The 16,519-nt window shown below is 42.6% G+C and overlaps 1 protein-coding gene across 4 annotated transcripts in view; it reads left to right on the plus strand.

The window, feature by feature from the left end:
• syt7a (synaptotagmin VIIa) overlaps positions 1 to 16,519 on the plus strand; it is a 960,955-nt gene that overhangs the window by 732,362 nt on the left and 212,074 nt on the right. For 2 of the 4 annotated variants that reach the window (XM_072466351.1, XM_072466352.1), the window contains one exon: positions 2,587 to 2,709. The exons of the other annotated variants lie outside the window; for them this stretch is intronic. In XM_072466351.1, coding sequence (XP_072322452.1) covers positions 2,587 to 2,709 — 123 coding nt within the window. The remainder of the gene's footprint in view (positions 1 to 2,586; positions 2,710 to 16,519) is intronic. 4 annotated transcript variants of the gene reach the window in all.

Raw genomic sequence — 16,519 nt, forward strand, 5'->3', positions numbered from 1 at the left:
TATTTAATAGAACTGAAATGTCCAATCCATTTATGTGCAGTCAACCTAACCCCATCCAGTTTTCAGATAAGATATTAAACCGAGGTTCCATCTGCCCGCTCAGGTAGACAAAAAGGTTTCCATTGCACTATGGTGAAGAAGGGCAGAGCAATTATCCCCGGTGTAGTGGCCAATATTTATCCCTCAACAGCACAGAAACAGACTATCTGGTCATTATTGTATTGCTATTTGTGGGAGCTTGACATGCACAAATTGGCTACCTTGTATCTTACATTATAACAGTATCTTATATTTCACTTAATTGGCTGTAAAGTGATTTGAGACATCTGATGGTTGTGAAAGGTGCAAAATAAATGCATTAAAAAAAATTATACCAACCCTTTTCCATTACTAATGTAAAGGAGGGTTTTTTTGTGCAAGAACACATATTGTGTGACTGGAGGTCATGGAAGTAAAGGCACTGAATTGGTAACTCTACAGTTGTAGGTTAAGTGACCTGTTACCTCCAATGCTTTGAGGTCTTGTAGTTCCAGACTGTAAAGTTGAATTTCTTACATGAGAAGACAGCCTCTTCTCGCTGCAGCAGAAAAGAAGAGGCTTGAAAGTTGATCCCGGACAGATATGGCATGTTAACTAAGCATGGTGCAATATTAGATTCATGAAGTATGGTCCAGCTGTCTTCACTGAGCTGCCAGAACAATGATAATGCTTGAAAACTAAAACAAAAAGGCAAAAATGTCAGAGAATTAAGTAGTAATTGAAGGCACAGAGGTGGATGCTTTGTCCTGTTGAAACGATAGTACTCAATTCTGGATGTGTCCATTGTGATCCTGATCTAACTGAATAATAATATTTAACAAATGTTCTTCGCTTTCTGTTTACGACCAATTTTTCATGACAAGATCCCAGATTTGAAGTTCATTCCTAATTGCTTTAACTTGTTTTCATTTGAAAATTGACAGAATTTCTGAATCCACATATTTTTTCAAAAACGTGTTTTGTAAGATTTAGTTCTGTGTCTCTTTCAGCTGCACCTGGAGATGGTCTGGTGTGATCTGTAGCATTTCTCTCCTGTCTTCTCAAGTGCACTAGTAAATCTATATCACCAGTGAACAAGGTGAACTGTGAATGAGTGTGCAAAACATTTGTTAAACATTTTGTAGCATTACATTTGGTCTCTAGTTTTCACCTAAAATACATTTTCTGTAATAATTGTTACATGCTTTCTACCTGGGCTTGTTTTTGTTTAAGCTAAAGCTCCCAGGTGGTTCAAAATAAATTAATTGAAAATGGGCTCCCCTGATGTCTCAGTTATAAGGAACACCGTTAAGTGTGGAACTGAATCATACACACCAGGAAGGTCCCACGTTCAACCCCTAGGCTGATCTCAGCTATTGATCTCCAATTTGCCTCAGCACCCTTAGGCTACAAGAGGAAATATCATCTCTGGTTCACGTTTATGAACTCTACCAGGCTGGAATGTGTGTATCCAGGGACAGGATCAGACTTAACTGTGGCGCATCCCACACCCTCAGCATTTGCCATCTTGGATCACATGTAACTAATAGCTACTTGAACGAGATGGGTGGCAAGTACCTGTGGGATTGGTTACACTGTCAGCTCCTTCAGAAGAAGGAAAGATAAACTTGAAAGGGGTGAAAATCTGAAACTGAAGTTTGCTACTTCTTAATGCATATGCTATACCTTATGCATCCAAATGAGGTCAAAGAACAAGATTTGTGAGAACTGGAATTAAATGACAGTTTTATTCTATACCTATTCTGTTCATTCCAAATGTTTTATGCATTGTCCTTTTTCTTTTAGTTAAGACCTGTCTCTAACATGCAATTTATTTCTTTGCAACTTAAACAAACAAGATATTTGACACAGACTATTCGACTGCGCGGAGCATCACAGCTGAGCCCAATCCTGTCCTCGCCTGATATTGACCCATTCATACTTTCCAGCAGGAGTAGTTGGATAACATTCAGAAGCGGGAACCCACCTTAGCTCAAGGTACTGAGGCCTATTGTAGTGTCCTTCCCACAATCCTAGCTGAGACCGGGATATTTTTGTTTAGAATTTGAAAGATTTTCATTTGCAATCTCATGCAGGCGTTCAAATCAAATCCATTTGAAATGATAATGAATCAGATTTAAATCAAGTGCTAATTTTGTTTATCACTTCATGGGCGGAACGTTATGGCCCCACCCCAGCCGCGACGGGGCCGGATAATGACAACGAGCCACTCGGAAGTCCATTGACTTCAGTAGGATTGAAAAATCCCGCCAGTGGGAGGGGTGTAAAATTCTGCCCCATGTGTCTGAAATTGCACAATTATGATCATTAATGTTCCTTTTCCACTGGACCTAAAATGGGCTTGTTCTTTCAACTTATACCTTCCTTGGCATGCACACTTACCTCCAAATTTTACTACCTGTATTTTTCCATCTACATTGCAAACTAGTCCCATTTGGTGCAGTTGAGTCCAGACCAGAGTTTGACCTCTACCTGTTGCATATTGGAATCTTTCTCTCTTACTTATCTCTCTCTCCCTGCCCTGTTCCTCTGAATGGGTTTCTTCAGTGAAGGCCGGATGGTGGTGCTTTCCCTGGTTATGGGTTTGACAGAACAAGATGACTTTGCAAATATTCCTGATCTACAGACCAGCAACAGCCAACAAAACCAAGGCATGCAGTCAGACAAAAGGTATGATCTGACGAAAAGAACAGCAAACTGATCGCTCAATGTGTATTAGGAGATGATGAACCAGAGGAAACGAGAGTGAGATTTTTAGGAAAGCTGAATGACGAGCTTGGCTTTGTGTGTAAGCAGTATGTATGTATTGTGCTAGTGTCTTGAGTATGTGAGACCAGTTCTGTGTGTATGCATTTTGTATAATGAGCCACCCTGACACTTTTTTCTATTAGAAGGAAGCAATATATGAAGTCAGTAGAGTTATTCCTGAATATAGTTATACCAAACCTGAACTAGTATTAGTTAGAAAAGCATTTTGAGGTAGAAGATAACATCATGATAAAATTTTTAATTGATCTTTAAAAAGCCCTCAAAAATGATCATATGTCAGAATCCTTGCACAGACAAACTGTCCAAAGTTCCGAAGTTGTTAGGAACATCGTGTGCTTAAATTCTTTTTCAATCAAGTCTGCAAAGTCCTACATTTACATACTTTGAATATCACAGAAGCTGACTGGAGGTTTGTTTTTGCTTTCTACTGATGAGTGTTTGCTAATTCTTAATATTTTTTCCCCTCATATTTTCCTCTATTGATCCCTTACTTAGTGCTAGGCATCATCCCTTCCAATTCTTGTCATTACTCCCTTCTACTACTAATATTTATTCCATCCCCACTTCCTAAACTTTTCTTAACAATTCTCAGTATCTCCCCTTTAACCTATTCATTAATTACAGCCATTCCCTTCCCTTCCCATCACTGATTCTTGACTTAGATAACATCAAAGATTGAATTTTTGGTATCTTCTGCCTCATTGACTTAATGTTCTGTAACCTGAATATAAATCCGACTTCCGAGAAGTATTGAACTCATTAGCTTCTCAGTCAGCACCCAATGATAATGGCAGCATCTCCACACACTAATCCAACATTTGCAAATTTATAGTTTAACAATTATCTTATGTTGGACAAAAACAGAAAATACTGGACAATCTCAGCAGGTCTGACAGCACCTGTGGAGAGAGAAGGGAGCTAATGTTTTGAGTCGGGATGGCTCTTTGTCAAAGCTGGAGGTTACTAGAAATAGGGTCAGATTTATACTGTTGTGGGGGATGCGTGGAGCAGTGGGGCTCGATCGAGGACCAGCAATGCGTGGAGATTGACAAAGATGTCGTGGACAGAAAGACAAAGGTAATGTAAGCGATCAAGGCGAAGAAGGTTGCTGATAGTGGCACATTAAGAGATTAGAATGTCCTCATGGTGCCCAGGGCCCGGGTTCAATCCCGGACCTGGGTCACTGTCCATGTGGAGTTTGCACATTCTCCCCTTGTCTGTGTGGGTCTCACCCCCATAACCCAAAAATGTGCAGGGTAGGTGGATTGGCCACACTAAATTGCCCCTTAATTGGAGAAATTAAAAGAAAGAGATTAGCGTATGTTACAGGCAGAAGAACGGTAAGCAGTGTGTCAAAAGACAACTGGGAACATGGAACAGATGGCCCATGTGGGGTTGGGGGGGGAGGGGGGACAATAGTGAGGGAAGAAATGAAATTAAAATAAATTGACACAAATAAAAATGGGGTGAAGGTGGAGGAGAGAGTTCATAATCTGAAATTATTGAATTTGTTGTTAAATCCGGAAGGCTGTGAAGTGCCTAATCCGAAGATGAGATGCTGCTCCTCCAGTTTACATTGGGCTTCACTGGGACATTTCAGTAGGCCAAGGACAGGCATGTGGACATAAGTACAGGACGGTGAATTGAAATGGCAAGCAACAGATTGGTCTGGGTCCTACTTGCTGACGGACTGAAGGTATTCTGCAAAGTGGTCACCCAGTCTGCGTTTAGTTTCTCCAATGTAGAGTACACCTTCTGCGACTGCATGGGAAGGTGCCATGGGAAGAGGGTGAGGTGTAACACCTCCTTTACCTCCTCTCTGCTTAACAACCCAGGGCCTAAAAACTCTTTTTAAGTGAGGCAGCACTTCACATGCACCTCCTTCAATCTGACCTATTTCATTTTCTGCTCCCAATGCACTCTACTCTACATTGGAGAGACTAAACGCAGACTGGGTGACCGCTTTGCAGAACACCTTTGGTCCATCCGCAAGCAGGACACAGACCTTCCTGTCACTTGCCATTGCAACTCACCGTCTTGCTCTCATGTCCACATGCCAGTCTTTGGCCTGCTGCAATTTTCCAGTGAAACCTTGTGCAACCTGGAGGACCAGCAACTCATCTTCCAATTAGGCAGGTTACAACCTTCTGGACTTAACATTGTGTACAACAACTTCAGGCTGTGAACGCTCGCCTCCACCTACCCCATTTTTACTTCAATCAATTTATTTTCATTTCTTCCACCCATCGGTTTTCCCCTCATCATTGTCCCCCTTCCCCCCACCACACTTGGGCCATCTGTTCCGAGTCCTCGTTTGACAAGCTGCTCACCTTTGTTCTTCCACTAACACATTCTAATCTCTTAATGCGCAACTATCAGCACCCTTCTTAGCCTTGATGACCCTCATTTACATTCCATTTGTCTTTCTTTCCACGCCATCTTTGTCAATCTCCACCTAACCCTGACCTCTATGCAATCCCACTGCTCCACGCTCACTGCCCCGCCACTGCCCCCCCCCCCCCCCCCCACAACAGTATACATCCAGTTCTCTCCAGCTTTGACAAAGAGTCATCCAGACTCAAAATGTTAGCTCCCTTTCTCCACAGATGCTCAGACCTGCTGAGATTATCCAATATTTTCTTTTTTTGTTTCAGATTCTAGCATCTGCAGTTGTTTGTTTTTCTCTCATTGTTGACCTAAGCCAGGGTTTTCCCGTGGCAGATGCAGCAAGCCATTGGCCACCAACAGGATCTCCCAATCCCATCAAAGGCTTTTGCATGGCTCACCTGCCTGTGCTGCTGCGAGGGGATGACTTCAGTGGGGCCGGAAGATCCCGCTGGTGGGAAGGACCAAGAGATCCTGCCCTTAGTAGCTGTTCTGTTAGTTCCCTCAGAAAGAAAATTAATCACAAAACGCTGTTATTTGTTTTTAAACTGATATCAGCAGTGACCTTCGCTCTTCACATTTAATCAGGCAATGTATACATTGCCTTGCTCTATTTAACCTGCTGTGATGGGCTTCTGACCCATTCTAAGGTGTTAGTTTTTGGTTTTCATGGAGTAATGGACAGAATCTTAATGCTGAAAACAATAAATTTTGCTCTGTGTAATGCATTGTTCAATTTATAGTGACCCTTTATGTGATCAGTTGATCATCATTTCTGTTTGTGTAATGCACTGTTTAGTTCATAGTTTCCATCTGTGTAATACACTGAACTGTCCACCTAGCTGAAGCCTGCGATGTGCAGTGCCTGCACAATTTGTGGTTGCTTAAGGCTATGTAGTGTCCCATGTGCCTACATGTTGGAGAAGTGCAACGAATTGTGCACAAGCTCAAAATCTGAGCTTGAGGAACAAGTGGAAACGTTCCTTATCGCTAAAATGCATGGTCCATTGGTGGTTAACTGCAATCACTTTGAGGTAGTGGGGAAAATAAATGAGTGACTATCCATTAGGGTCACAAGGAGAAAAGAAGCAGGGATTGAGTACCCTAGAAATGTCAAATCAATCATGAGAAAATAGCAGTGATATTCATAACTATTCCAAGGAGGGAAACCATGAGTAAAACCACAGTAATGTGAAATAAGTGCTGGCTCAAGAGGGAGAAGTGAAATACGTAAAAGCAATAATAGCACGGGATTCCATCTTCAGGAAGTTGCAAGCAAGGGTCCTGAGTGATGTGATGCCTGCCAGCAGCTAAATATAGTTCAGAACTTGTATAAATGGTGCCTTTTGAATTAGACAATAGAATTGACAGTGATTTGAGTAAAATTATCCAGGGATTATTCCCGATGCTTGTCAGTCTAGAAATAACAAGGTAAGGGAGGTAAATGCATATTGAAGGAAGTGTCTAGATCATTAGGCCCACTTGCAAGACAGGAATGGCATGGACAACATGGGAAACCTGCACCTGAGCAAGACTGGGACTACTATCAATGAGAGCAATTAATCCGATGGGGAATGATCTAAACAAATAGGGTGGTGAGGCGAAACAAGAAGAGGAAAGCAAAAGGAATATTGGAAAAGAAAGGAAAAAATATACAGAAAAATAATAAGCTCTATAAATCAGAAGAAAGTGTAGTACTCCAAAATAATTTGGAGACAGGATTAATATAATAGAAATTTAAGGCACAGAAGGAGTCATTCAACCCATCACGTTGTTGCTGGCTGAGAAAAAACTATCCAGTGTAATCTGACATTCCAAATCTTGGTCTGTCGCCTTGTAGATCACAGAGCCTCAAATATGCATCCAAGTATCTTTTAAATATGATGAAGTTTTCTGCCTTTCTAACCCTTTCAGACATTGAGTTACAGGCCCCGACCACCTTCTGTTTGAAAAATGTCTCAAGCTCTAATCCTTATACAAATTGCTTATGAATCTGTACTCCTTGATTATTGACATTGTTAGAGATGGGGATGAGTGAGAACTGAGCCCGCAATTCCCTTCTCTTACTGTCTTTAATCAGTGTGTATTTTTGGAAAGGAAGGTGTGGGTGTTTTTCTCAACCCTGTAGTGTCTGTGTGTGTTATCATTTTTGAATAATGAGTAGCAAATGTTCACGGTGTTAAATAAAGAGGATTATTTATTCTTTTTAACCACATAAACTCGCATTTATCCTGAAAGCCTAATGTTACGTCAATCACTCAGCACACACACACAAACACACACACACACACACACACACCCTCAAGAAAAAATATAGGTAAAGAGGACAGTGTATTCTTACAAGTTGTAAACAAAAGAGTAGTTTATAGTTCACATGTTTGGCTTGTCATAGGCAAATGCAGTCTTTACGGCCTGTTGAAGAAGGCATTTTCTCCTGGAGGGTTAGTCGAAGTAAGTTCAAATAACCAGAGTTGTATGCCAGAATTGCTGCAGGATTCACTTGAAGAGGTGGACTTTTTCTAGCAGGTCTTAAAGTTGGTTATTTGTGGTTTTCGTACTCGGAAGTCAAGTTTCTGTACAGGTGGACTTGGAATAGGAACTAGGCTGGGAGGCTTTTTGAGATGTAGCGGTTTCCATGTTTTAAAACGATGTGGATCGCCTGCTTTTTTTCTGGCTGTTGACCTGGAGTTGTTCTGTGTAGACTGACCAGTTTCTCTCTAGTTCTTGGGAAAGAAGAATTTGTGATCTAAAATCAGTTCTGGTCATATGATGAACTGGTGCTGCCTTCCCTGACTGGCTTGGAGGTATGTAGCCATGGAAGATGGATTATGGCCTTTCACACCTGACTCTTAACTTGTTTCTGCAGCTCTCTTTTGTTAAATATCAAACTAGGAGAAAGTAAGTCTAGGAGTCTATATATCTTGAGATTCAGTAACCACATACAAAAGCCGGTGTAAATCCCACAGATGGTTTCATCGGGATATGTCTATTGAAGTGGAAGTTCCCTCCTCAGCCATGATCTTATTAAATGGTGGAGCATGCTTATGGGGCTTGATGGCCTTCTCCTGCTACTCAGTTTAACAATTTGTTAAATTTATTCATTAGTGGAAAAAATAGACAAATTAGTCTAATATCCATGTATATTAATCCCAAAAGGCTTGTATGCAGGTACAGCAAGTAATCAGGAAAGCTAATAAAACATTATTGTTTATTGCGAAAGGATTGAAAAGGAGTAAAGGGGTTATGCTTCAGTCATACAGAGTACTAGTGACCTACCCATGGAGTACTGTATACAGTATTGGTCACCTTATTTAAGGAAAGATGTAAATGTGTTGGAAGCAATTGAGAGAAGGTTTACCAGACTAATACTCAAAATGATCGGGTTGCCTTATGAGGAAAGGTTGGCAGGCTAGATTTGTATCCGCTGGAATTTAGAAGAGTAAGGGGTGACTTGATTGAAACATATAAGATCCTGAGGGATCTTGATAGGGTGGAGTGGATGTTTCCGCTTGTGGAAGAATCTAGAACTAGAGATCAGTGTTTAAAACTAAAGGGTTGCCTATTTAAAATGAAGATGAGGCAATGTCTTTTATCTAAGAGTTATGAGTCTTTGGAAAGGCAGTGGAAGCAGAGTCATTTGAATATTTTTAAGGCAGAAGTGGATAGATTCTTGGTAAGCAAGGGGATGGTAGGTCATTGGGGGTAGGCGGGATGCAGGTTTGAAATTACTGTAAGATCAGCCATGATCTTATTAAATGACAGAGCAGGCTTGAGGGGCCAAATGGCCTGCTCCTCCTCGTATACTTTTAGAATCCCTCATTCAAGATCAAATTAGGAGCATTTACTGATGCATGAAATAATCAAGAACATCCGGCATATATTTGTTAATGGCAAATCATGTTTGACAAATGTAATTATCTTTGAAGAAATGCTGTACAAATCCTGTATAAATAATGAATAGATGTATGTGAATTTTCAGAAAGCGTTTGTCAGATTGGCACATGGGATGCTAGTGACAAAAGTTCAGGCATATGCTATAAATAAAAATGTAGCATTGTGGATAGAAAGTAATTTGTCATGCAGGAAGCAAAATGTTAGGGATAACAAGGGTTGGTTGGAATAAGGCTCAATCAAAGTGATACTACCCAAGGGTCACTGCAAGTCGACATTTGTTTTTAATAAGTAGGGGGTTTGTCACCAGCAAGATAAACTCATAAAGACTTCAGGACATGCACAGGCTAGAGAAATTGGCAGACTGGTAGCAGATCCAAATTAATGCAGAGAATTGTGGGAAATGCATTGTGGGAGTGAACACGAGGAGAATATAAACAGAATGAAAGATGCTGAAGGTTATAGAGGAACAGATTGAGATTGAATGGCGTAAATACATTATTACTGAAATTACAAGTGAAACTTCGTAGAGCCATAAAAAAAAAGCTGATACCATTTTAGTTTTCATAGATAGATAAAAGACATAAGTACAAGATTTGCAGTTTCTAGAGTGATCATGAAAGTGATTACAAAAAACGTTTCTGTTGTGTTATGCTTCTTCTTGTAGCATAAGCTGCTTCCTTGATGTATACTCTGTGACAAAGGAAAGTTCAGACTTGGAGATAGGTTTAACACATTTATTGAACTGTTAACAATTCTCCACTTGAGTTCGACTCTCCTGCTGATCTTGCTATAGTAACTCAATCTAACTAACCAGTCTGCTCTAATCCATGCGGTGGGTGTGATGCTCTGATCTGCCCCTGTGTCTCTGAGTGTCGCCTATGGAAAGAGAAAGAGCATGTGTGCCCTGTCCTTTAATATGTGTAGCCCCCTTGTGGTAGTGTCACCTCTGGTGTCTTGACTGCCCATTGGTCGTGTCGTATCTTGCTGACCTATTGCTTGAATGCCTGTGTCATGATGTCTCTGGTGCTCCCTCTAGTATTTACCTAGCTGCAGTGTATCTACATTAACCCCTTGTGTATTTACAGTGATGCATATCACCACAGTTTCCTTCGTGTTTAGTGACTTGTTTTGTGGTGGATTCTGAGAAAACAAAGGAAAGAACCAGCATAGATTCCCAGCCCTCGCAAACCCCATGACTGCTTTTCTTCACTGTTGATGTGAACAGCCTGCAGTTCCATTTGGACACGAGTGAATTATTTATATTTACTCAATGTTAAAAGTGTCCTCCTTTACCTCCTGAGGAAACCTGAAACATGCATTTCTGGTTGTGAAGTGGTATTAGGTGGCAGTACTGCTAAATGCTAAATAATATTGGGATGTTGGGTGAGTTTTTTTTGTCTGCATTTTATTAATAGCTTCAGCATTGCTGCTGATGCTATGGGTTTTATTTTTAGACATTCAACTATAAAGCATTGGACATAGTGGCATTCTCATTATGAATTGCCCTATACTTCTTGTGAAGATAAAACAGTGAATTAAAGACAGAAGGGCAGGCAGCCCCACCTCAGCAGAGTTTAATCAGAAGAGCAAATGCCAGACCTTGTAACGGAAGCAGCCACCTAGATAAAATCTGTGCAAAAAAATCAGACCAGCCATGATCCCCAGTGGAAAGTACATCAAATTGTTCATTGGTTGTTATGCATCTCTTCTCCACAACTGCTAAGGCTCCCTAATGAAAAGGAATCTGCAATAACCTCCTACCCTGCCCGAAATCATTCCATGCATATCTCATCAATAATAACTTGTGTTTCAAAGCAAATATGTAGATTCTGGTTACATGTATTTGAAAAAAATGTATCTCCCATGGAGCTTACAATTATGTACCCTTTCAATTGTAGCCTCATACATCTCAGTGTTGGCTTGGCAACAGGATTGATCCTTTCAGACTTCCGGTGACGGCGGGCGGGAGGCGGCCGCACAATTGAGAGCTCCCGCTCGGGAACGGCATTTCCGGTGCTTTAAGCCCGGTCCCAGGGTCCACGGAGGCGGCAGAAGCAGGGAGAAGGCACGGAGGAGGCACTGTGAAGACACATGAGGGAAAAAAAACCCAAAGAAAAATGTCGAGGGTGAGCAAAAAAACGGCCGAAAAAAAACCAGCTGGAGGTCCGTCGGGGAGTGGAAAGGTCACCGCGGGGTCACCAGGGAAAATGGAGGCTGGAGCACCAGGGAAGGCCGCACTGCTTACGGCTGAAGAAATAACCAAGGTGATGGCTGCGGAATTTGAAAAGCAGTTGGCGCCGATTGCGAAATGCATGGAGACGGTGAGGAAGGAGATGAGGGAGGCTTTGAGTGTGCTGGTGGAGGAGGCGGTTTCCCCGGTGAGGACGGAGGTGGCGAGCGCAGTGGCGGAGGTGCGAGAGCAAGGGGAGGCGCTGAAGGAAGTGAAGGAGATGTTATTGCAGCACGGTGATCAACTTGCCTCGATGGGGAAAGAGATGCGGAAGGTGATGGATACTAACAAGGATCTGCGAGGAAAAATGGAAGACCTGGAAAATAGATCCAGGCGACAGAACTTGAGGATTGTGGGGCTGCCCGAAGGAGTTGAAGGACCGAAGCCGACTGAGGATTTTGCCGCGCTGCTGGCAAAACTATTGGGGGAGGGGGAGGACCCCTCCCGATAGGAACTGGATCAGGCTCATCGGTCGTGGAGGCCTGTACCAAAGGCGAGGGAGCCGCCAAGGGCAGTGACTCTGTTCTTCCGTAGGTACAGGGTGAAGGAGAAGGTCCTGAGCTGGGCCAAGCAGAAGCGGGTGGTGCAGTGGGCTGGAGCTGGTATACGTGTATACCAGGACTTTACGGTGGAGCTGGCAAGGAGGCAGTCTGCCTTCAACCGGGTTAAAAGGGCTCTGTACATTAGCAAGGTGCGGTGCAGCATTGTATATCCAGCGAAGCTGAGGGTGACTTACAAGCTCAGGGACTTTTATTTTGGAACGGCGGAAGCAGCGGAGGAGTTTGCGAAAGCAGAAGGACTGTGGCAGAACTGACAAATTGAGGAATGGCCATGTGCCGATGTAACCTCATGACTGTATTTTCTTCTTTTTTGTATCACTGCGCGCGGGTGTAGAGATTAAAGGAGCCAAGGTGGTGTATATTTGGACAAGGGGAGGGACTGGACTTTCACTCGAAATGAGAGTTCTTTGGGGTGTAGGTGGATATGCGGGGTTTGTGTGCTAAAAGGGGATCTTTGTGCTTTCCTGGGGCCGGGCAAGTGGGAAAGGGACCCGGGCGGGGGCCTCCATGCTGGCCGGTTTGTGCCGGCCAGTGAACGGGAGTGAGGTGGGGGGAGGGGCTGCGGCCATCGGTGCCTGGCAGAACAGGGTCCGAGTGGTCTGGCCGGGGTGGAAAGTTGGGGGGGAAGAAGCCGAGGTTGGGGGGAGGAGTTTTACAAGAGGCAGTGGACGGGAGGAGCTGGAGACCTGGGGTGGGGGGGGGGGGGAGCTGTGTAAGATTAAGGGTGACTACGGGTAATCCCTGATTCCTTTTTGTCATTTGTTTAAGTAAACATGCGGGTTGAGGTTTGGGGGTTGGTGGGTAGATGGGATCGTTGTTATTATGGGGACTGACATATCTTGCTGATTATTGTTTATTGTTGATGGATGTAAATGTGGGAGAAAATGTGAAAATGGAGGAGAATTTTTTTAAAAAAAACTTTTTTTTAAAGGATTGATCCTTTCAAGTAGGAGGCTTGTGGCGGTGGATGGCAGGGTTGAGGCAGGTTGAGGTGGAAGTTCCTAATCTTCAGCTGGAAGTTATTTTCCCTTTTAATGAATAAATGTAGAAGATGTGAAGGCACGCAATCTTGCAATATCATATGGAATACAACCCAAGTGTCAGGACATATTCCAAATAACGGAATCACAGAATTGTTACAATGCAGAAGGAGGTGTCTTCAGCCCATCATGTTTGCACTGGCTCCCTGACTGTCAACTCACCTAGTACAATTCCCCTGCCTTCTCTCCATAACCATGCAAATCATTCTGTTTCAGATGACAATCTAACTCCCTCATGAATGCTTCAATTGAACCTGCTCCCACCACACACTTAGACAGTGCATCCCAGATCCTAACCACTCATTGCGTGATTTTTTTTTCCTCGTATTGCTTTTTCTTCCTTTGCCAATTACTTTAAATCTGTACCCCCTCTTTCTCAATCCTTTCACAAGTGGGAACAGTTTCAACCCCTGTACTCTGTCCAGACCCCTCATGACATTGAATACTATGTTATTCTCTAAGTTTGAATAAAGATTGTAAACTTCCAGTTAACACAAATACTTTATTCAATGAGTTTGTTCTATTATAACTAGATATAATACAGTCAAGAGGTATGACCAGTGAAGCTAAAGTAAACTGCCTATGCTGAGCTGTCTCTGTCTGCTTCTGCTCACTAGCTTCTGAAAGAGGCGGATCCTCCCTTGGGCTGGACCCTTTATACCCGTCTCTGATGCTGCCCACTAGTGATGCTGTGGCTGTTATATCTGTCTGTAGTCCCTGGTGTATGTGCAGATGTATGTACATATGTACAGATCACTACAAATACCTCTTTCAAATTTTCTCCCCGCCTTCTTTTCTCAAAAGAAAACAGTCCAAACTTCTCCAATCTATCACCTTAACTGAAGTACCTCATCCCTGGAATCATTCTCCGGAATCTTTTCTGAAGGGTTAGAACAGGTGCAGGGAATAAGAAAATGTATATCACGTTAGTCCAATTTTTTCCCTAAATGTTTGGCTGTGAGCGAAGAAGAAATGCAGGACAATGAAGAGGTTGGTATGCCATTGTAGCAATCTATCCTGGGAAGTTGTGGATAATGATCAAGTTAGCAAAGGCAAGGTGGCAGGTGACCGTTAGCATGTTCCTTTGGCTGTTTGCAATAACAGAGTACTGTCTCTGCTCAACCAGCCTTTACTTGCACAACTCAAAATAACATCTAACATTGAATATGTTTCCGCTATTGGACTTCACTTGAGGAACAATGCGTGAAAAAAAATGGTGCCCCTTACCTTCTGCCTGACCTAACTTTCGTAACCACATTTTAAAAAATAGCTCCAGTTCAATTCCTTTTCTTCAAAGATCAAATAGCTCCATGAGCAATGCTATGCAAGGCAGAACAATGACAACTGATTGAAACATATAAGACCCTGAGGAGTTTTGACACGGTTGATGTTGGGAGGATGTTTCCTCTTGTGGGAGAATCTAGAAAGAGGAGCCATTGTTTAAGCATAAGGGGTCGCTCATTTAAGACAGACACGAGGAGAAATTATTTCTTGCAGAGGGTCGTTAATCTTTGGAACACTCTCTTTCTGAAAAGGTGGTGGAAGCAGAGTCTTTGAATATTTTTAAGACCGAGATGGATAGATTCCTACTAAGCAAAGGGGCAATGGGTTATCGGGGTTAGGCAGGATACAGATTAGCCATGATCTTAAAAGTAGGACCCTAGGAAGTACAGAGCACCAGAGGGACCTGGAGATGAATGTCCAAAAATCTCTGAAGGCAGCAGGACAGATAGATAAAGTGGTTAAGAAGGCATAGGGGGCACTTGCCTTTATTAACTGAGGCATAGAATATAAGAGCAAGGAGGCTATGATGGAGCTGCATAAAACACTCATTAGGACACAGCTAGAGTACTGTGTGCAGTTCTGGTTGCCACACTATAGGAAGGATGTGATTGCACTAGAAAGGTGAGGAGGCGATTCACCAGCATGTTGCCTGGACTGAAGTGTTTCAGCTATGAAGAGAGGTTGGTGGTGTTTTCCTTAGAGCAGAGAAGGCTGAGAGTGGAGCCTCACCGAGGTGTACAAAATTTTGAGGAACAAAGAGTAGATGGGAAGAAACTTTTCCAGTTAGTAGAAGGATCAGTGACCAGGAGGCATAGATTTAAGGTAAGACGCAGGATATTTAGAGAAGATTTGAGGAAACACTTTTTCACCCAGAGCATGCTGCCTGAAAGAGTGGTAGAGGTGGAAACACCATACATTTAAGAAGCATATAGATGAACACTTGAAACGCCATAGCATACAAGGTGATGGACCAAGTGATTGGAAGGTGGGATTAGAGTAGGTTGGTGTTTGATGGCTGGTGCAGACACAATGGGATGAAGGTCTTCTTTCTGTGCTGCAAAAACTCTAAGAATTATTAAATGGTGGGGCAGGCTTGAGGGTTGACTGGCCTATTTCTGCTCCTTGTTCATATACTCCGAATTAAATATATGTGACTACACCCACCTCGATCAATTTTTCCATTATAAATTCTCTGTTGATATTTGTAACAGAAAACAGCCTATGTAAACATCTAACACTGTTTTTGCACCTACCTGGCAGTAGAGTCATGTAGTACCTATGCTGATAGGAGCATGTAATTACATCACAAATTTACATTATGACCATAAGACTAAATAATGGAACTAAGATGTGGAAAGAATGTGTTCAAAAAGAGACTAAATTAGGTTTACAAGTTCAATTCAGTTATCGTTTACCTGTAGAATTCAACTCATTTTGACTTTTTGCACAGGACCATGCCAGAATGACAATATATATATTATATATAGAGCACTTCAGTGTAACACTTACTTCCTGCAACATTTTCCCATCACTCTATTTCCATGTCACCTCTCTGTTATGTTTAAACATTAAATTATATTTTATATTTATTCAAGTCCATTCTTAAGTGCATCATCTGTCTGAATCTTCAAAAGCATGAGTCTTGCTCACATTTTCCTGGCGTGACTCCCATCTCTGGGCTCCCAAACACATGTGCACTATCCACATTGCTTCCTGCTACCTTCTATCCATCCTGTCCCATTGCCCAAGTTCCCATGCCCTTCCTGTTTGCCTTCTAAAAGTGCATTAAGAACAAAGAACAATACAACACAGGAACAGGCTCTTTGGACCTCCAAGCTTGTACCAGTCATGATACCAACCTTTGCCAAAACCCTCTGCTTCCACAACCACCCCTGCCAACACGTTCCAGGCACTCGCCACCCTCTGTAAAAAAAAAAAAAAAAAACCTGCCATGGACATCTCCTCTAAACTTTGCCCCACAGACCTTAAACCTATGCCCCCTGGTGACTGACCCCTCCACCCTGGGAAAGGGTGCCTGCTCATCCACTCTATCCATGCCCCTCATAATCTTGTAGACCTCTATCAGGTCTCCCCTCAACCTCCATCCTGCTAATGAAAACAGTCTGAGTCTATTCAGGCTCTCTGCACAGCCATCACGCTCCAGACCAGGCAACATCCTGGTAAACCTCCTCTGCACCATCTCCAAAACTTCCACATCCTTCTGGTAGTGTGGCGACCAGAATTGTGCACAATAATCCAAGTGCGGCCTTACCAAGGTTCTATACAACTGTAGCATGACTTGCCAGATTTTATACTTG

The sequence above is a fragment of the Scyliorhinus torazame genome, chromosome 10 (assembly GCF_047496885.1).
Source record: "Scyliorhinus torazame isolate Kashiwa2021f chromosome 10, sScyTor2.1, whole genome shotgun sequence".
Classification (NCBI taxonomy): domain Eukaryota; kingdom Metazoa; phylum Chordata; class Chondrichthyes; order Carcharhiniformes; family Scyliorhinidae; genus Scyliorhinus; species Scyliorhinus torazame.